The 21,280-nt window shown below is 47.0% G+C and overlaps 1 protein-coding gene across 6 annotated transcripts in view; it reads left to right on the top strand.

Moving 5' to 3' along the window:
• The window catches only part of NEDD4L (NEDD4 like E3 ubiquitin protein ligase), a 301,987-nt gene extending 281,568 nt beyond the window's left edge, over positions 1-20,419 (top strand). For all 6 annotated transcript variants that reach the window (XM_037508470.2, XM_054694014.1, XM_037508467.2 and 3 more), the window contains 7 exons: positions 5,786-5,859; positions 7,707-7,767; positions 9,195-9,254; positions 10,669-10,776; positions 12,019-12,115; positions 12,762-12,834; positions 15,714-20,419. In XM_037508470.2, the coding sequence (XP_037364367.2) occupies positions 5,786-5,859; positions 7,707-7,767; positions 9,195-9,254; positions 10,669-10,776; positions 12,019-12,115; positions 12,762-12,834; positions 15,714-15,816 (576 nt within the window). In that variant the 3' untranslated portion in view covers positions 15,817-20,419. The remainder of the gene's footprint in view (positions 1-5,785; positions 5,860-7,706; positions 7,768-9,194; positions 9,255-10,668; positions 10,777-12,018; positions 12,116-12,761; positions 12,835-15,713) is intronic.
• Positions 20,420-21,280: the final 861 nt, after the last annotated feature.

Here is a 21,280-nt window from a genome sequence, read left to right as displayed (position 1 = left end):
ATGTCTCCCAGCGCTTGCCTGCTTCCTTCCTCTGCTGACTTGATAATAAGACACCCCCAGAGCCCCCGCCTTGAAATGCCTGCCCGGGGCAAGCTCTCTGGTGCCTTATTCCTTCCTCCTCTGCTCTTGCCACTTTATTTTCCATCTCCTGGAAGGACAGACTGCTTCTGCTGCCCCTGCCCCCCGCCTGAAGACTCCCCTCAGCCAGCGGCTCTGTCCACTCCTGTCCACACCAGCACACAGACCTCATCCACACCTGGGGCTCCAGCTACATCCTTCTTCCTGCTACTCCCCATCACCTCTTGCCTCCAGTACAAACCTTCCAGATTCCCCATCTGACTCCTTCTCCAGAAAGGCCTGGGAGCCCCCACAAAACCAAGCCATTTCCTTCTCCCCACTCCCAAGCGCCATGTCTGCTCTGCTCTGATAGCGGTACTTCCGTTTCTTCCAGCCTGAGGCTCAGGAGGCGCCTTGGACTCCTGCCTCTTCTCATCATGCCCCCTCACCCTCATTAGCAGGCAGCATAGCCTGCTGGCTCTGTCTCCTTGGTCAGCCCCACCTCACCTTCCCTCACGCTGACTCTGCTGGTTTCTCAGCTGTGTTGCTGGAACAGCCTCCCTGGTTCCCATCCTGCTCTCTCTCCAGTCTGTCCTCCGATGCCCCCACATTATGCTCCATATGTCATGTTCCAAAAAGCAAATTTGAACTTGGAATTTTTCTATTTAGACGCTCATTCTCCATTGACCGACCTGTAACCTTCAGTGTAAATTCAAACCTTTTTAGCCTGGTGTATGAGCTGTGGCCTTATCGTTTGACACCCCTGGCCTCTAAGACACCCCCTAACCCTCGTGGTGGGTGCCACCTGGATAGAACGGAACAGATGAGGAAAGGGAGCTCACCTCATTTTTTTTAATGCTGAAAATCTTCTAAGTAATAGAAGCTACTAGTGTGAAGAAAAAAATACTTTGAATTGCATTACTTCTTTATAAACTGGATCTATAGAAAGGTCTTAACTGTCAGTTCTAAAAGGAGAACATGTGGTTAATCCCGGAATCTCTCTCTTCCTTTCATTTTTACACATGAAGGAAGAAGTTGAAACATAAAGAGCCAAGGAGGACTTAAAGTCAATTGTGTATCAAGGGCATAAAAAGGTCTCTCTAGGTGTTCACTAGTGAAAACCACACAACTCACTTAACTAACACACTTCAGAAGACTTCAACAATGCAGAAGGCAGCCATTAGCTGGGAGCTCTGCTAGTTAAAGCGAAATGTGACTACTTCCACTTAATGGATGCAAACAACACAAGATGTTGGGGTTTTCAAGTCGGCTTCTAATAAAGACACTGATGGTCAGTATAGATCATGTCAATTATACATTAGGAACACTTCTCAAACCCCCTCATTTAATGCTGTGGATTTTTCTGACCTCTGGATTGAATCAGGTAGACTTTGGGGATAATCAAAACAGACCCATGATGAGTAAGGTAGTGATTAGGTGCCCTATTTATTAAATCACTGCCTTCCCTTTTTAGAGTGCTAACCTGATTAGCAGGGAACTAATGTATCTATTTTGCATTCTGGGAAGAAATTCAAATTGAATTAAGCAGCCACTCGTTGATCTCCCGCATAGCCAGTCGGTCAGCACACCTGCTGATGCTGACTCCCAAATATCCCTCAAACCTACCTGTCCTCCCTCTGTTCCTCCACTAACACCCAGTCTGGCGGCTGATTTCTCTCAGATTCAGCCTCCTAAGTAGTCTCTCTATTCCCACCTTGGCCTCCCATAATGGCAGAGTGACCTTTTCAAAATGCACAGAGCTTTATGTCATTCTTCTACTCAAAATACTCACACTTCCCACTCCCCTTGGGATGAAAGACCCAGATTCTTCATTTGTCCTGTGGGGGCCCATGTGGCCTCACCCCACCAACTCCATCTCTAGTTGCACTTTGCATCACAGAGCAGCTGCTCATGCTTTCTGGGACAGGCCCCTAGACTGCTTAAACATACCGAGCTCCATCCTGCCTCAGGACCTTGGTCCATGCTGTTCTTCTGTTGGGAGCACTTCTTCAACCTCAGGTTAGTCACATCTTCCAGGGAGCCCCCGAGCAGGCCACATACTTCAGAGCATCTCCACTGTCTCCTGGTGGCATGTGCCATGGATCCATTTCTTTGTATGATTGCACTTTAGCCTCTGTCTGTCCACAGGCTGCCTCTGGTGGTGGTGGCATTGGGTCTGTCTTTCCCTCTCCACTGTGTACTCTCCACTTGGCGCAGTGTCTGCCGCAGTCTAGTGACTCAAAATGGAGTTGTTGGACCAAAATTGTGGACCTCCAGAAGATGCCTGTGCAAGCCCCTCACCTCTTTCCACCTCTGCAGAACTGCTGACTGTACTGCAATGTATTCTTGCCCCAGAGGAAGCCCACGCCTCCCTCTGGTAAAAGCTAGAAGTCATTTCTTCAATGGGTGAAGCTACTACAGAAGTGAAATATGCATGCAGCCAGGCGTCCTCAGTGCTTTGAGCTATTTACTTTCACTCTACAATTAGAAATCTCAGACCATGAAATTTGGGGGTAGCTGTCGCCTTGTGGAATGAAACTGCAGCTGTCACCATTATTTTGTGGTTTGTCCTTCTGGTTGGTGCGAATCTGGAGCTGCTGATTTCTGGGGCCTACTGTTTCAACTGAACAGATTGCAGTAGTTGCATAACCATATAGGCCTTTCAGACAGAATCAGCCGCACACCTGTGCCCTCATGCCCTCATGTGTGTGCATGCATGCACTTGCCACCACCACCAGGAGGAGGCGCCCTTGTGGAGCACAAGTTAAAATTCTTAATTACAAGTTCAGAGCAGCATCACGTGACACAGACTATCTGAAATTAGAAAGTGTGTAGAACATGGAGAAAAACACCCACACAACAAGGCCGTGGCCAGTCAGATGTAGAGGCAGAAGTCTGTTAGAGAAGTTTATCTGTGGGGAGTGAAATATCCCCTGTAAAATGGCCTGGGCTTTGCAGTTGAACAAACTTGGACTTGACCCAACCCCCTTTGCTGCTAAGCCTCACCCCAGTGGAAATGGAGGGAGGGACCTGCTCTAGGAACAGACAGTGATTGCTGCAGCCTGACTCAAGGGGGGGCAGTCTGCCATTGGCCAGCAGCAGCTTAGAAAACGGAGTTTCAGTAGCAGCCTCACTGCCCCCCAAAATGGTGTCTGTGAGGAGTCCCAGAAGGACAGAGAGTCCACGCCACTGAAAACCTGGCCTGAAGGTCAGCAACTGCCAGGCTCTGGGAGGGCCCACTAGGGAGGTGGCTCAGAGAAGGCTTAGCCTCCCTTTTCTGCCTGCCCTGAGCTCCCCTCCCACGGCCCCATTCCCCTGATTGTTTGACCCAACTTAGCACAGTAGCATGGCCTCTTTCTTTCAAAACGTTTTTTTAATATTCTCGATTATAAAATGTTAATCTTTGTCTTAAGAGTAAAAGCAGTACAATAAAAATCACCCATAGTCCCTGTCACTGGAGAAGAAAAATCACACACTCTTATATCTTAGAGAATTCTTTGTCAACACACACACATGGCTTTCCTTTTCCAGAAATGGAGTGTTCACTGCATGCGCTTCTAACTATCCTGATGACCTTTCCATGCCCATAAATACAGATGTGTGCAGATTCTAATGGCTACACAGAATTCCCCTGCGTCCACCATTCTTCTGTAACCACTTGTAGGCCTTCGGGCTATTCCAGTATTTCACTATATAAACAGTACAGTGAATATAATCCTAGAAGATATATATAATACTCTTAACCAGTTTTTTCCCTTGGTATAAATTCTAAAAGTGGAATTATTATGAAAAGGAATATACACATTAAAATTTTGATGCCAAATTAGCAATTATCTGTTGCCAAATTATCACCCAAAAAGGCTGAACCAATTAGACACTCATCAACAGTGTGGATAAGAACCATTTCTCTGCAGCTTTGTCACCTCTGGGTGCTGCCTTGGGGGCACGAGGGGTATTTTTCTCCCTTCCCCTTCCTACTATCTCTCATCTGTAGTTGACTCCCTCAGTCAATAGCTCTTTGGAAATTGCAACTCCCAGAAAATAAATCCTTTTAGTGTAGCTGAACCGTGCTAAATGCTTCTCAATACCAATACCAAGAATGGGGTTGGATTTATTAACATGTTGTTTGCCGAGGATCTGATAGAAAGATTCCCTTACCTTGGAGAGTAGCAGGATACTTTGAGGAAGAATAAATGAGGGGAGGGCCTCCCCTAGTGGCACAGCAGTTGAGCGCTGGGCTGCGAAGCTTCCCGCAGACTGCAGCGCCAGTTGGATCCCCGGCCGCCAGCGAGGGTCCCACATGGCACACAGACCTCTCCTGTCGCGCCCATTGCTCCCCTTAGCAGTGTATTTTGTCAGTCTGCCTGTTCTGCTCCCCGCTCTGGCTCTGGTGAATTCTCTCACCCTCCTGCACTTCTGATTGTGCCCAGTGCTTGTACAAATAAATAAATAAATCTTTAAAAAAAAAAACCATACTCATAGTTATTACCTTTGAGTAGCAAGGTTTAGGTGGTATTTTTCCATTTCAACATTTCTGGAGGTTTTACTTGTAAAATAGTTAGGCCTCTACCCCTTTCCCTTTTGCCAGCTGCTGCTTTAAGGTGTGATGTTGAGCTGGGGTGGTCACTCTCTGTGCCCCAGGGCCCTGCAGAGATTCTGTTGGGAAGAACAGGCAGGGAAGGGCAGAGTCTGGCCTGGGGGGCAGCTGGACCCCTGAGTCTGGCTGCTTAAGCAGCTTTTTTTTTAACTCTCCAATTGCCTCTTTGAGATATATTTCACATGCCATTTTTTATTATTATTTTTATTTTATATATTTTTTACATCATTTTTCATTTTTTGCACAATGTATGCATTTTCATCTTGGTTATAGTCCCCATACAGTTCCCACACCCTTGTTTTGATCCTACTCCCACCCCCACCTCACCCCGTAGTGTATCTCTGGTTTATAGTTGCTTGTTGATTTTGCTTTTTACATTATAATAAGGTTTTTTCCTGGTCCCTTATGTAGGTTTTCTAAATTCCTGCTATGAGTGAGACCATCCAGTATTTTTCTTTTTCTTTTTTACTTATTTTGCTGAGCATGATCCCTTCCAGCTGCAAATTGCATGAGTTTATCTTTTTTGAATGCTGAGTAATATTCCATGGTGTATATGTACCACATCTTCTTGATCCAGTCATCTATTTTTGGGCATTTGGGTTGTTTCCATAGCTTAGCTATTGTAAACAGTGCTGCTATAAACATAGGGGTGCAGGTGCTCTTTGGAATTGATGTTTCTGTGTCCTTTGGGTAAATACCTAGGAGTGGAATTTCACACACTTTTTAATGATGCTTAAATCTAATTTTCAGAAACAAGTAAAATACATTCAAATTTGGATCTCTAGTCTTGATGGATGTACCTTGTTTTTTTTGTTGTTGTTGTTGTTGAACATAATTAATCCCTTGATAAATGCATAGCAAATAAAAAACTTTCCTATTCTCCATTGTGGCTAATAGATGAAGAATAATTAAAACTCATAAATAACCATTAAATAATTTGCCTTCAGTGATAACATCTTTAAATGTGTAACATCATAACAATTTTCAAGCCTTGTTAGACATTCTCTTGTACACAGAGCCCCTTTGCAGGGAGAGATTTCTGAATACATTGAAAATGAGACATTATTACTCAGTCATAAGATGCAGAATAACTTCACCATGGTGATCATTATTTTATCTTTGCAATTACAGACGTATCAAGTGGATCTGAAGCCCAATGGATCAGAAATCATGGTCACAAATGAAAACAAAAGAGAATATATTGAGTATGTATACACACATTTACAATCTTACTCAACTGAACAGTAGATTGAGTTCACACTTTGGCAAGAATGTGAGCTCCTTTCTGGCTAATAGGAAGGTGACTTATGGGATGAAGACTGTGATTTTATCACGACGTTGCCAAGCTGCCATGGGGAGGAGCAGTGTCAGGAGGAGGAGGTCTGCGTTATTGAGCAAAATGGCAAGTGCTCTTCGAGTCTGTGGCTAGTTAGTCTAAAATTGAGAGTCACATCACTGGCTGCCAGAGACTGCAGTGACCATTAGCGACTCCTGGGATGAAATTTGGCACAACCAAAGATAAGATAGTTTATCCTTCTCCTAATTTCTTTTCTGTCAAGAAGATAGCTAAAAATGAATAGGGAAAAGTCAGCACATGCCAACATGTGAGTTATTGCTGACTACTGTGCTTTTCTTAACCCAGTCTCACAGCAGTTGGTGGGACAAGTCAGTGCACCCTTAGAAGTCTAGCTTTGATGGTACCCCAGGGCAGTTTGTACTGGGCAGAAAAGTTTTCTTAGGTGTATCACGTTTTCCTCTCTGGTATATATGTAGCTTCAAATGTGCAATTCTGGGCCGAGAGTGGCCAAGTGGCCTCGCCAGCCCAGTGCCAGGTGCAGTGAGAGGCTCCTGTTTGGCTCTGTCGTGGCCTTGTACCTTGTCCAAAGCCAGTGCCCTGTCAGCTCATAGGGCCCTTCTTCCCTGCTTATCTTAGTTGGTCAGAGGTCTTGGGAGGAGTGGCCCAGGGTCTTGGTCTACTCGTGTGCTCAGCAAAGAAACAAGTACTGTCCTTCCTCATTAGGAAGAAAGGGAGGTATTGGGGTCTCTACTTCAAGACCCTGGAAAGCATGGTTTATTATTGCATAGCAGACGACCCTCTCCTCTTCGAAGTACAGACTTTGAATAGGTCTTTAGAACCACTCCAGCCCAGGGGGTTAGGGTCAAAAGTCTGAAGACTGGGCCCATGTGATGTGTGTTAGGTGTCGTTCTTTGCAGTTAATTCTTCCAGGTAACACTTTGGTGTGGAAGGAGGTAACATTTTGGTGGGGAGGGTGTCAGGCAGTGTCAGCCGCTCTGATAAAAGGATGGTTGGAATCTCTACCTGCTCCTGAGCATGTATTCCCTGGCGCAATCAGCAGCCTTTCAGACTGACAGCTGCACAAAGCTCAGCAAAGGCTGATGGAGTGAGCAGGGGCTGCACAGCCTGGTCCTCAGGCCCGTTGCCATGGCGCCACACCCTGGGTGAGGCCTCTGTGATGAGCTCCTTGTGTATCTCAGGACAAAACGCCTTAGATGGAATCCAAAGTGAATTCTCTGGCAGCCAGATCTGCTTGTGCGCTGAATGTTATCACAGGAAAAATGGTCTCTGTGGATCTGTTATGTAAAGAGGACTTAGCATTTGCCCCCCAATTTTGGTATGAAAGTGTTAGTGCAGTCATTTTGCTGATAAACTATATGTCAGTGTTGAAAGTATGTATTCTAGAATGAAATGTCAGTGACAAAACATGTTCTACTAGATACCCCCTTTAAAAATGTATGTACCTGTTTATACAGGTGTGTGTGTGTGTGGTACACATATGCCCATGCCCTCTGGCCTTGTCCTTTTTCTCCCCTAGTCGCATATACACAGCAATTTTGATCAAAAAACATTACTGGAGGGAGAGGAGAGAAAGAAAGCAGTTAGTCTTTTGAATCCTCTGGGATTTGAGGTTTTTCACGCATTCTTGAAAGAATTGACTAAACACCGGGTGAGACACAATTGCAGTTGTGAGATAAGAGGTGAGCGCTGGTGACAATGGAGGTACTTATTATATATGGGTCCTCTCTCCCGCAGCTTGGTCATCCAGTGGAGATTCGTGAACAGGGTCCAGAAGCAGATGAACGCTTTCCTGGAGGTCAGTGTGCCCTGGGGACTCAGCCCCCACCCATCGGCACAGGGCGGGGGGATGGCTTCCCCTTAGGTGGGGCTGGAGGTGCTCACGCCCGTCCCCCCAACAAGCGGCTGTGGCTGCACTTTGGTCCTCTGTTAGCTTGGGTTTGTTTAGTGACCCTTAGCTTTGCTTCTCTTGTGTTTTTAAGGGGAACTCTTTACAGACTTAACCCAGAAGGGTAAGCCCCCCACAGAGACCAAATCACTGCCCTGTTGGGGAGCCCAGGGGACGGCTGGGAGACACAGCGCTGACCTGTGCTGGGGTGACAGCACTGGAGAGACGAGGGCTCAAGAGTGAACACCTGACAGACAGCTCCCAATCTGTCACCCCACCCCGAAGCCGTGCCTGCCCTGTCAGTGCTCAGACTGTTGTTTTTATTCCCTCCCTTCATGCCCACGTCTTCTTCACAGACTTCACCCCTGTGCAGGTCCACGTCAGACCCATTTTTGTAATCTGGGTTTTCTCGTGCCCCAAGTCACTTCATGCCAGCACCCCTACTGTTATTCATGTCATTCAGATCCTAGTATTTCATGTCAGCTCCACAGCCAGGCCTTGGGGAAGGGCCCCAGCAGAGGATGCTGGAACTCATCATTTTAAAAAATTAGTTGCCTGGACCAAAAGCGAAATTCCTTGTTAAATCTTGATGCTTATTAGTTAAGGAAAACACAGGAGCAGGCCCAAGGCCACAAAACAACACCCCACTGAGCCAACGAGGGTTCTTATTCAACTGTGGTCCCCCGACTGTCCCCGAGTGACCTGCGCTTGGTGAGCCCAGCTCTAGCCAAAAAAGTTCCAGGACTTAGGCCATAAAATGTGAATTAGGAAGAAGTGGGGGATCGCAGGTTTCATTATTTAAGTAACAACGCCCGGCGGCTGTCCCAGCCCCACCCGGGTGATGCACAGGCCCAGCGCCCACCACGTGCCAGGCAAGTGGCTTGGGGGCTCCCGGTCCCTCCACAGTTAGCAGTGACCCAGAAACTGGAGCAGACTCCGGCCTCCCGGCCCCTTCCTGCTTCAGCTGTTTGCCGCCATACCTTCTTTTAACCACGTCGCCTTGCGTGTCTATGGCCTGTGCGTGTAGGACACATGGACATAACACAGGCACACGGCGTTTTGTCCTGAATGGTATTTGGAATTTCCCTGCCTACACTAACCCATATTTTCATGGGGTTTCAACAGTTACCTGAACCTTCTAGATCCTACTACTTTTCAAAATCTCTATATTGTGATTGTGCTGTTTTTATTGAAACTGCAGTTCTGGATATGGCCATTGATAAATCTTCGGTAAAGAAAGAATTTTTCCTACCTAACCAAAACACATTTGTTTCCCCTGTAAAATATTCCTTTGAAGGAAAATGTATGTAGAGTGATTGTTTTTTTGTTTCTTTCAGGGATTCACAGAACTGCTGCCTATTGATTTGATTAAAATCTTTGATGAAAATGAACTGGAGGTTCGTACTGCACACATCTTCTATAAAGTAGATTTTTCTTAAGGCACCTCTTACAGAAATGCTGTTTTAATCTTCTCTGCTCCATAATGCCCTAGGCGTAAGCTCAGATGAATACATGGCTCTAAGGGGCTTGTCTGTTCTCTAGTGTAGGGGGGAGGGACAGCAGCTGTCCCATGTAGCCCCCTGGCCCAGGAGAGGTCAGTTCTGAGACACCAGGAGAGGCCGGCTGAGCTGGGCAGCTGTGGGGCCTGGCGCTCCAGCTGGGGAGCAGTGCTGCAACTCAGGTCATTGGGGCAGGCTGGCCGAGGGCCTTGTGCCTCCACTCTACCCCTCCATGGCCACCAAATGGGGTATTGGCCAGGAGGCGAGTGTGAACAGCCACTGGGGCCCGTGGACCTCATGTTTCAGTGAACTTGACTTAAGTTGAATGAGGAAAACATCAGAGCAACAAGGAACTAGCAGGAGGTCGCTTAAATATTAGATTGTTTCAGCTCCTTTGTGTGGACACTGGCAAGAACTAGCTATTTAAAAAGAAAGGGATCACTGATTACTGTGTTGAGAAAAACGAGGAGGAGAAGCTATTGATGGGACTCCATTTTCCACTTGACCAAGCCACATGCAGCGAAGCATGTCTCACAGACCACTGTCTGTTCTTTTTTCTTAGCATGCAAACTTGGAGATCGATGATGTCACAGAAATCATCCTGTGTGGGGTGGGGGAGGCTGAGGCAGGGAGACTGCAGTGACCGTGCAGGCTCGCCCAGCAAAGCGTTGGTGCAGTCAGGGCCAGAACCCCATTTGTCAGGCCTCTGTTTAGTGCTTCCTTTTACACCAGTTCCTCTCCAGGAAGAGCACAGGCATCACCCACAGCAGCCTTCCCTGAAAGAGGGGGCGAGCCAGGAAGGAAAGCAGCCCGGGGCTGGCTGGCTAAGCCACAGAATCTGGGCAGATGAGGCCAGTTGCCGTCACCGGGGTTGACGTGGGAGATGAGTCCTCGTGTCGTAAAGCCTGATTCTTTTGTGGGTGGGAGGTATTTTCATATAAGGAGACAAATGACCTCCCAAAGGGGGACAGCTGAGTAACGAGCAGATGTAAATGGAGCGTAGGAAAATCTGTATGCACTGTGCTAAGATTAGAGAGATGGGGAGATGGGTGGATGAGTTTTCACTTCCAACATGAGATGCCGTGGCCTATGCGTGCGCTTCATTAGGTCCCCTCATTACCTGCACGATCTCCGTGGCCTGGTGCAGGTGAAATTCGGAGTACCTGCTCCCCTTCACCTGCTTCTGTGAGCTGCCGGCCCATCTGCTTTGCACGGGAATAGATGCCAGTGTCGTGGAAGAGGCCGTTTCTCCGAGGGTGGCATTGTCCTCTCTCCTGCCGCACCATTTACCTCTGGTCCATCTCCTCCCTAGTTGCTGATGTGCGGCCTTGGCGACGTGGATGTCAACGACTGGAGGCAGCATTCTATTTACAAGAACGGCTACTGCCCTAACCACCCGGTCATTCAGTGGTTCTGGAAGGTAAGGCGGGGCCTCTGCGGCCAGCCCGGCTCCTCCACCTGACTCAGGCCTGAGGCCTGGGCTGCCTTCCGCTATCTGGCTCCAGGATAGTTGCTGGAAATTGGGGCTGTGAGCACTTGGCTGCTGGGGGAGAGAGGAGGCTCCTGGGGAGCAGCCCCATGTTCCACTTACTCCAGCAGACAGCTCCTCTGATGGAGCAGGTTAGCCCTTAGTCACGCACTGTCCTTCCTTGGCCTCCAGATGAAAGCAGCTTCTGTTGAAGGATCCCATTAAGTAGAATAGCTGGAAAGTAGGTAGCTGGACTCAGAACTGGGACGAGTTCTCCAAAATGTAAATAAAATAGACTTCGCACGGCTGAAGCATGCTTTGGGGCTAACTTTTCCAAGATGCCATTTTGGCAAAAAAAAAATCGTTTTCCCACTTTTTTAGTTAATCCCAACAAACATCTTGATTTTCATGTCACTCAGTCAGTGATGGCAAATGAAACCTTGGTTTGCTGTCTGAGGGCCGGTGTTCTCATTCTGTTCCCCGCAGGACAGACAAGAAAGAGGAGGGAGCAGGCCCAAGGCTAAGCTGAAGACTGACAAACAGCTACAGGGGAAAAACTGTTTAGTGCAGAAATAAATCCTCTAACTTATTTCCCATTTCTGAGTGTCTATTACTAACACTATTTCAAGTGCCAGCTGAAGTGTAGAGACGAAAAGAAAAAAGTAGAATCTTCAAATCCTAATCCAAGTCTCAATCAGCTTTGATTTTTTTTTTCTTGCACTTGAAGTAACAGTAAAACTGACTCAATGGTTGTCATAATTCAGATATGTAAGACACACCCATTATTTTCGAAGCCGACCCACTGTTTCCTTCCTTCCCTCTTTCCTGCCTGCTTATAAAATGTTCTCTTTAGAAAATTTCGTCTGCCGTCTGAAATCCCACCTCCTCACAGCTCCCTGGTGTTTGACGCTTCTCACACTGCGTGTTTATCGTTGGCCTGAGGGGCTGCAAGGCTCCTGGGCAGAAACCCAAGTTCAGTGCCATCAAAGAGTTTGCTTTTTATGTCATTTCTTTTGACCTGCTGGCAGAAGGGGAAAAGGGATGTTGCCATCTCTTGCTCCCTAAACGAGAGCGGCCAGTATTGTGGCCTCGAGAGAAAGGAGGACCTGAGTGTCAGAGCCCGCCAGCCGGGCCTTACCTGGGTGGAGGGAGGCCCATCCCACCTGTCTGAGCGACCGCCCGCTTCTCTTCCAGGCTGTGCTGCTGATGGACGCTGAGAAGCGGATACGACTCCTGCAGTTTGTCACCGGGACATCCCGCGTCCCTATGAACGGATTTGCCGAGCTCTATGGTGAGGGGGTGCTATGTGGTTCCCCCTCCTGTGACTTCCTAGGTGGGCCCCACGCGGGCCCCTGAGACACAGCCCATGCTCTGCCTCCACCCAGAACCGCACCTGCAGGAGAGGTGGCCTGTGCTTGTCCCGGGCTGCCTAGAGCATTACCTTTGTGGGGTGGTGTGGGGGGTGGGGGAGTGGAGTGGTTTGTACAGAGAGCCAGAGGCTAGTCTTGTTTTCTTGTACTTTATATAATCAGTTTTTGCAGAATCCTCTACTTGGTTATAACCAAACGTTTTAAAGGACTCCTCACCTACATGAGGTAGAATTCTTCAGTATTTACTATAGATTAAAAAATTGCTTTTTCTGCCGCATATTGAGGTTCATGTTTCACCTTTTTGCCTCCCAAAATCATTGTAAATGTAAATGTCCAGGGGTCGGCTGAGAGGCCGCAGCTGTCTGCCTTCCCTGTGTTGGTGGGTCTGTTAAAGTGGGGGCCATCCCATCCTGAAGGTGCTGTCCAGGCCTTGTGTCCCCAATACCAAATGTTAACTATTACGTGGCAAGCAAAGGGGGTGGCGCCGCCTACTCTTGAGGTTACACCTTCATGAGGAAGGGATCCTGTGGCCTCTCACACTCACCTGTCTGTCTTTCTGTGTTCCAGGTTCCAATGGTCCTCAGCTGTTTACAATAGAGCAATGGGGAAGTCCTGAAAAACTGCCCAGAGCTCACACATGGTGAGTGACAAAATCCAAGTCATCAACAAGCAGTATTTTAAATATTTCACCGCATGTAGCCCTGAGCTGGAATCTCTAGACAGCTCCGTACCCAGCCCTGGCGCTGGCAGCGTGCAATGTCAGTGACACAGGTAGAAAGAGAAGCTGTACGGTAACGCTGATAAAACCCAATCCAAGACTTGAGCGGACCTGCGCCTTTGGCTCATGAGGGTTAAGCTCTGGGGAATTCCCCCCCCTGCAAGCCCTGTCTTCCCTAAGAATTCTAAGAAGCAGAGGTTCTGCTGCCTGTTTGCCGTACATGGACAAACAGCTCCCCAGCTCAAAACACTGGATTTTAACTCATTGGTTGTAGAGAATTTGGGATAAAATTCCCCATAGAAAACTTGTTTTTAAAGGCCCACCATAGCTGTTAGTAGCCCCTAAGTCTCTCCACTTTGGTGCCAACGTGATGGTGGAGAGAGTCAGAGGTCACACACAGGACCATTGTCCGGGGAAACGTGGAGTGTGACCGCCCTCAGGAGGCCTCCCCAGACTGGGCGAGGAGGCAGCAGGGTGTCCGTACCACTGGAGAGTCCCATAAATCCCGCACAGAAGTGGACTCAGGCGCTAGGCCTTCACGGGGCTCTCTGGAAGCCCCGGCTCGCCCAGGCCCTGGGCCCTCATGCAGGCTCCCCGGCTCTGCTGTTCCTCCTGGCTCTGTGGGAAGCCAGTGGAAGTGGTGGTGGTGAGCAACCCGCCCGCCTTTCTCACGGCCTGAGTTGGCCAGACTGTGCAGCCTGGTGCGGCTGAGCTCTCCTTCACCTCCATGTGCCAGCTCAGGGAGCGCGGGCGCGAGAAATACTGTCTGTGAAAGGTTTTTGCTTCTGTTTGACTTGTACCATTCAGATGTCTGGATGGAATGAACAGGGCCGAGGCCCCCTGGAAAGCCAGCCCACATTGCAAATATCTAAAGCGGTCTTGTTAGCCCTCCCTGCCTCTGGGGGGGGAGGGTGTTTTGGTTGTTTGGAGCTTTTATTCCAAACAAGACTGGAGTCATGTAGTTTTCTGATTATAATTGTCTCCATTTGAAAGGCAGCTAGCCCAGGGACTGTGGGTTCTCTCAGCTTACTAGGTCTAGTCTCTGGAGTACCAGCTAAATAAATTATGGACCCAGCTGCCTCCGCAACAGGAACCACCTAGAAAGTTTAAATAAAAATCCTAATGCCAGGGTCCCACCTCAGGAGATGAGTTGGACTTTGTTGGTCCACTGTGTGGCCTGGACACTGATTTCTCCAAGCTCCTCAGGTGGCTGGCTAGGGTTTAAAATCACTGCTTTTCCCTAGGGAGGGTGAGGTCTACCCAGAGTAGGGAGGCACTTTCCCAGAGATGGTCTCCCCGACTAACTGTCCCCTGGTGGGGAGCAGTGGCAGTGCAGGCTACGCAGGCCAGCCAGTGTGGAATGGGCCTGGCTCTGCTCCAGACAGGTCCAGATTGTTCTGTAATGGAGGAAGCAGACATTTGCTAGCACAGCAGTCCCACAAATGCACATGGCCCTAGATATGTTTAATTTCTTTCACGTCTTATTAAAATATAAAATATACAAGTTTCAGAATAAAAACCTGGCTCACCAGAAGAGCTAGGATTCAGTGAGCTAATAGAGAGAAAGTGCCTAAATAAGGCTGATGGGCCTGGGACATATGTTTTACTAGCCCTGACAGTGTGAGTGGCCATCTTCATGACAGGTACAGGTCAGCAGTCCACCCTACAGACTTCCATCTGTGACCCGCTGCTTGCACCCCATGTGGGCTTTCACCACCCGTGGGCGCCCACCATGTGCCTGGTGCTGTGTCTGTTTCTGTTGACCCTCCTAGCACCTGCAAGCACTCCCCATTTCGCAGAAGAGCAGACAGGTGCAGAGAACAAGGTGGCGGCCCAGAGTGACCAGCAGGTCTGGCACAGCCAGAATTTGAACTTGGTCCTGTAGACAAATGGGCTTCATGGCTCCCAGAAGCCTTCGTATGTCTGAAGACCTCACTATCAGCATGTGGTTTGAAACCCCTCAACCAGCTTCCTGACACTTAGGGGCTTGTTACAAATGAAGCGTTTCACTCTGAATGTCGGTTCCTGCAGAGCAGATTAACGTGATTTAGGGCTGGGGTTGTGGAGCCGAGGGTTTGTGTTGAGCCTGCCCAGTCTTGCTGACTTTACCCTCTGTGCCTCTGGATTCCCATTGCACAGTGGAGGACTCGGGGCCTGCTGGAGAATACGTGAGCACATCAAAATAGACACAGCCTCAGTTCTCTGGTGATTCCTATGGCGAGTTCTCAGTCCTTGAAGGGTTAGAAATCCTATGTCTCTTACCTCAAGTTCATGCCACCCACCCAGCGGGACTTTTACAGGACCTGGCTGTCTGAGCTGGGTTTCACAGATAATTAGAAACCTGCCCTGTGTTCTGTAGGCCGCGTAGCACTTCGAGCGAGGACAGTCTCATTGCTTGATGTGAGCTTCTAATAATCAGAATTTAGTTAAGACTGTCACAGCTGGGCCTCCCTGGTGGCTTAGGGTTTAAGTCTCAGCACTAACACCACCACAGCCTGAGTTCGATCCCCGGCCAGGGAGCTACCACACATGGCGCAGCAGACCTCTTCTCTCTTGCCCGCTGTTCCCCTTAGCAGTGTATTCAGTAAATCCACCCTTATGCCTCCTCACTCTGTCTCTGGTGAATCCTCTCACCCCCTGCACCTCTGGCCTGCACCCCAGTTCTTCTACACTAAAAAAAAAAAAGACTTTCACATCCCCAGACCAGACACTCAGTGCCCCCTAGCCAGCCCTCAGAAGGCCGCTGTGACCAGGAGGTGATGATGCTGGTTCTTGACCTGCACTTCTCGTTGCTTTTGCAGCTTTAACCGCCTTGACTTACCTCCGTATGAAACCTTTGAAGATTTACGAGAGAAGCTCCTCATGGCTGTGGAAAACGCTCAAGGATTTGAGGGGGTGGATTAGTGGCCCCCAGCCTCGAGCGGGTGTTCATCTAGCAAGCCCTGCCTGCACTTTCGCATTTGCCTGACAGACCTTGCAGAGACCACGCAGAGGAGCAGTGTCTGGGCCGGGGCTCCCTGAGCCGCCTGCGCCCGTGACTCGCCCAAGTTCAGCGGAACCCAGTCCGGGGGCGCGTTCCTGCATTTTCCACTACAAATTATCAACTGGTTGATGTGTCCACGAATATCATTTCAGGAGGACTTATTCTATTTATGTTGTGCCTCTGTAGGCCAAGCCCTTAATAAATATTTTACATACTTTATAATGACAATGAATGGAATTAATCACTCTACAGGTATAGTATTACAACTCATGTTTACTTTTTAAAATGATTTAGACCGATTTTCAGATTTTATTTCATTACGATTAAAGATGTCTCATGTACTTGGAAAAGTGAGCATATTTTTTTTGTATTTGAATTTCATACCAGGTTTAATGTCAGTGACATTTTTATTTTTGAAGTACTTTGACACCCCCACCCTCTACTTTATTAGCATCGGAAGACTGATTTTTGTCGACAAACCTACAGACGAGTACTTTCAGAGAATTTAAAATAGAACATTAGGCATAATGATCATTTTTTTTTTCCACACCCAGAATGAAAACAAACTGGATATGACATTTTTTGGACAAATTGAGCATAATAGCTCCAGGCCGAGAGAACTGAACACAGCATGACAAATTTTGTGTTGACTTGAAGGAATCACACCATTATTCCTCAGAAGTGATTACGTGACCCACGGCACATTGAGACAGGGTTGGACTATTATTTCTCTTCAGAGAAATTACTTAACCCTTCCCAACACTGTACAGTCATCCTTTTATTCTATTTTCTCTTTGCTGTTTGTAGTGGCGACATTTGAATGAAACTTGGCCCTGCTCGATCTGAAGCTGTGGAAACCAGATTTGTTTAGTCTGCTATTTGTACGCATTTGCTGATGGTAGCTGATAACCGATTTTTGTTCTAACCGTTCCGATTCTGAAGGCACTTTATGTACCCCGTGGAGGTCAGATCTGGTTCTGTGGATGTTTCGTTTTTTTATCATAAGCATTAAATGTGATGATGATTCCCTCTCGCTGCACATATGGTGCCAGTGCAATATCAGTTGTGACTCGCTGCTGGTGTATAAACCCTGATGTCAAGCTGAGCCTGCAGGCCTGCCCTCCCGATTGTTCTATGGTTTCCACTCAACTGCGAAGGTTCATTTAATAGACACTTGATCTCCCCGGGTTTCGTTACCTGTGACTTGTTGCATGCTCCAATGCTGTCCTGCCTGACTTGTGTCTCTTCTGTGCTTGATTAAAACAGAGAAGACTGGGTTGGATGCTCAGTCAAGCTGTGAAGCTGCTGGTGTGTGGGATCGAGGGGCTTTGCAGAGGCCCTGTTAGTTCTCCTTGCGGATCTCTGTCCTGTTTGGAGAGAGCGCCTGAGGCAGCATGGGGATCCTGCAACCCCACTGTCCTCTCAAACCCAGTTGCCCTGGTCCCTGTTGTGGCCATCAAGGGACACTAGAGATTCGATCGCTTGCCAGTTGTAGAAAAGACCAAAAATATTGTGATTTCAAGGCCTCCGTCTGTTATGTAAGAAAAACCTTTTGAGGAAAAAGATTGATTTGTCCTCAGCTCTGGGTGGCTCATGAGAAGCTGTCGATGTTCGTGGTTGTAAATGAGTCATCCAAAGGGGAGATGGGCCTAGGTGTCTAGAAAGCGGATTTCTACAAAGCCAAGTATTGGCTACTATTTCATGTGGATTTTAAAATGCCCAATAGTGATCAGGAAACTTAGATGTTGAGTAATTAGAAAAAAACAGTATTTGTTTCTCCATTGGTGGAATGTTTTCCCTTCTATCCATGTAACAAATGTCTCTGTAGCAAAAACCCCCTCCTCTGGCCCCTCCTAGTCCAGATGCAGCTTTGTTCAGACCCAGGCCAGAGCCTACGTGGTCATGTCATTGTGGGATGAGGAACCCAGTGATTCTAGGTTAAAAAAAAAAAATTGAGATTCTCCTAACATTTTGTAAACTCTTTATCAGAATATTCACTAATATTAGGCATAATATTGCAGTTATGAAAGAAAACCCATTCTATTATCATTTGCAAGTCAGGGACAGGTAAGATTTGTTGAAATCCATCCCCATGAGCACTTGAAGGCAGTGACTGTGATGACAGTGTGGTGCATCGACTACAGTGCCTGATTTCAGTGACAGCTAAGTGTGTGCTAAGTCTGGGGTGGGGGTTTTGTTTTTTAATCTGAAATACTCACTGATCTTATTTTCTTTAAATTCTGATGGTCACTCTCCTTCATCCTCATATAAGTGAGTAAAGAGGGTCATTCCTAGGCCCTCCCGGGTCAGCAGACCTGGGGCAAAAGCCCAGGGTCCCTTGCAGCAACACCCAGGCCACCATGACCTCTGCTTTCATAGAAATTAACCTTAGTCCAGTTTCTTTGGTTTCCTGAAACAGGGATGTTACTTATGGGCCACTTTGCCCTGAGGTAAAGAAATTCCAGAGTTTATGTGCAGTTCTTGCAGCTGCCTCTCCGCCTGGGCATTTCTATTCTTGCCCCGTTGGCCTGAGGCTGAATTTGGAAATTCTGCCCCATGGGATTAACTTCAGGTGGTGGCTGCTCTTACCTGCTACCTCTGAAACAGGAAGCAATGAAGCAACTGTCTGTCTGAAAGTTAATTTCCACGTCAGTGCTCTTTTCTTTTGTGCAAAACCTTTTCCATGATTTACTTTCCTCTAGCTGGTCCCCTGCCCACCACAGGAGATGATCCCTCTGTTTTATTTCCCAGGCCCTTTGGAAGCCACCATCAAATACTCCCTAATATCAGACAGCAAGTGATGTAAAGCAGCCTGACGCGGATTATTTCTCCCACGTAGAAATGGTTACCGAGTATTCGAACCACTTTCTACATCTCACGTTGTTAAATAGACAACATAATGCACTTGCTGTTTCATCTTGCCTCTCACAAATTCATCTCCTTTGTTCATATACAGCAAATTACTAATTGTTTTAACAGCTACTATTTCACTTTAGTATTTTCCCAAGTCTGGAATCTTGCGGTCTGAAGTTTTGAAATCTATACAGTTCATCAGTTCTCAAGCCCCTCCCCACTACACTAGCTATTAACTCTGCCTCTTCCCTCCTTACCCTTACTGTACCCAGGAACCGATGGGAGGCGAGGAGAAGCCATCTAGTGTCATTTTCTGCCTCACCAGTAGGGAGTACTGCTGTGCAGGGTAACTGCCTGGCCCGCTCCCTTCCTCACCCCCTAGGAGATCATGCACTACCTCTGTCGACTTCTGGCTTTGGGGTACATCATAAGTCATGTCAAAACTGCCAATTTCAGGCCTCCACTTTGTACTTTAGATTTTAAAATGGGGAAGAAAATGTGATATACTTTGGACCACATTTTTTAATTTATCTAAGCCTTAAGGAACAGCGTATGCACCTGCACATGCACCCACCTCCCACCCAGTGCGTCAGAGACTGAGCTGCAGCATTAGGACAGGGACTGACACCATAATGTTTTACGGAAAAGGACAGCTTTCTGTTGACGTGAAATTTTCCAGGAAAGCCTCTCTCCGGACACCTGTCCTTCGTTCAAGATGTTACATGCCAAGTGATACGTGCTTCAAACCTATGTCTTTTTGCCTGTTGGTTTTCTTTGTAAGGAGTAACAATAGGATTAGAAAGTATTTGGTTACAGACTTCTGTGTATTACATTCTCCACTTTGAAGAAGTGCATTGAAGCCTTTGTCACACCCAGACCCTTGTCTGCTGTCATCTGTGTACCATACAAGCCCCTCCCTCTGACCCATTTCACCTGGATGTTCAGGGTTTCCCTCATGTTAACTTGAGTAACTTTGTTCTTCCTTTACTGCTACGTATGTGTATACATGCACACATACGTACATATGCTGTCCAAATATATGTATATATTTGTATAGCATTTTTACACCTTTCTTGAGTAATCTGGTTTCAAATGGGAGTGTGAGCTTAGTCCCTCCTACAGTTTTCTGCGAGCTTTGTCCTAAGAATTCTGGTCCTCAGAGTCCAAGAGAACCCCAAGAAGATGATGTTAATTTGCTGCCATCTCTTAATTGAGGATCTATACTCAATGGAACATGAGAAAGAAAAACAGTGACTTTTAAGGTGGAAAGAGTTTCAAGCATTCCAAATGAATGATCAATGTTTCATAACTTTTTATTATAAAGCCACTTCCTAATAAAAAGTCAAGTACTATTTGATACAATGATTAAAAACCAAACTGCTTTGAAATTTTTTAGACAACTTAAGGATAATGCTCATTTTCACAATAAGACTAGCTTTCAAATATGGTTGAATTTGATACACAGGAAAAAGTTTTGTTTAAGAACTCCTTTTTGCTTTTCATTTTTCTTAAGAGATCTAAGACAAATTGTCGATTGTTTTCCTGACAGCAAAAGAGTAAAAATGTCACGAAATGAAGTCATTGTAAAGAAGTGATGCAACTTGTCAAATATTTAATAAAGATTATGGACGCTGGAACATTTTCTACATCGAGTATGATGGGTTGTCTGATTTAAAACTTCATGATGCATCATCTTAATTGTTTCCGTGGTTTAAATGCTTGCAGATTTATAGTATCTCCCTAAACGTTCCATGCTTTTAAAAACATGATTAAAATCTAGACAAAACATATGGCTTATGCTTACGGGGATGCACATATATTCTCATCCATCTGTCTTGAGAAAGACTGTGTAACACTAGGTTAATCCGTGGGCCCTTCCCTGAAAGCCAGACGTCACCTCTGCTGCTTATCCAACCAGCCCTGGATTTATGTGAGTGAAAGAGATGCAGAAATGAAGGCCAGGGTGGTTTTTGGGAAGAGGACACTGTCAAAATCCAGATTCAAACTAGACTCCTGGAAATTTTCCTTTTTCTTTAGTACTAAGCCTCCTCTTGACCTTGATCTGCCCTTCAGTTGGGGTAGGGAGGCAGATGGGATTTGGGCACAGGCGGTGTGGTGGAGGGTGAGTAGAACATGGCAAAAATGTAACCCCCAAAATTAAAGCCTGCCCCCTCGGGGATAGCCAACAGGTAACTTCCACACAGGACATAAGCCAGTCCTTGTTTCTTGCCTCTTTTTAATTATCAGTAATATATGATAGTGTCTTGCTGGGAAGGTGTCAGTCACTTTCTGAGTTCCAGCACCTCCTCCAGGCTGCTCTCCTGGCTTATACTACATATGAGGGAGGAGGTTTCTGGGACAGAGCTGCTCTGAGGTTTTATATGTTCATTCTCAGAGAAACACAACTACATAAAATGCAGGAAAAAAATACACATCAGTTACACTGTTGCTAGCTTGATAAGCTCTTTACCTGCTCTTGAAGTCCAAGAGCAACCTGGGTAGTTCTGAAAATGTAAAACCTCTCAAGTATGG

Source organism: Talpa occidentalis, unplaced genomic scaffold, assembly GCF_014898055.3.
Source record: "Talpa occidentalis isolate TD23 unplaced genomic scaffold, MPIMG_talOcc4v2.1 talOcc4.13, whole genome shotgun sequence".
Taxonomy (NCBI): Eukaryota; Metazoa; Chordata; class Mammalia; order Eulipotyphla; family Talpidae; genus Talpa; species Talpa occidentalis.
This window is presented reverse-complemented; position numbering and strand designations above follow the sequence as displayed.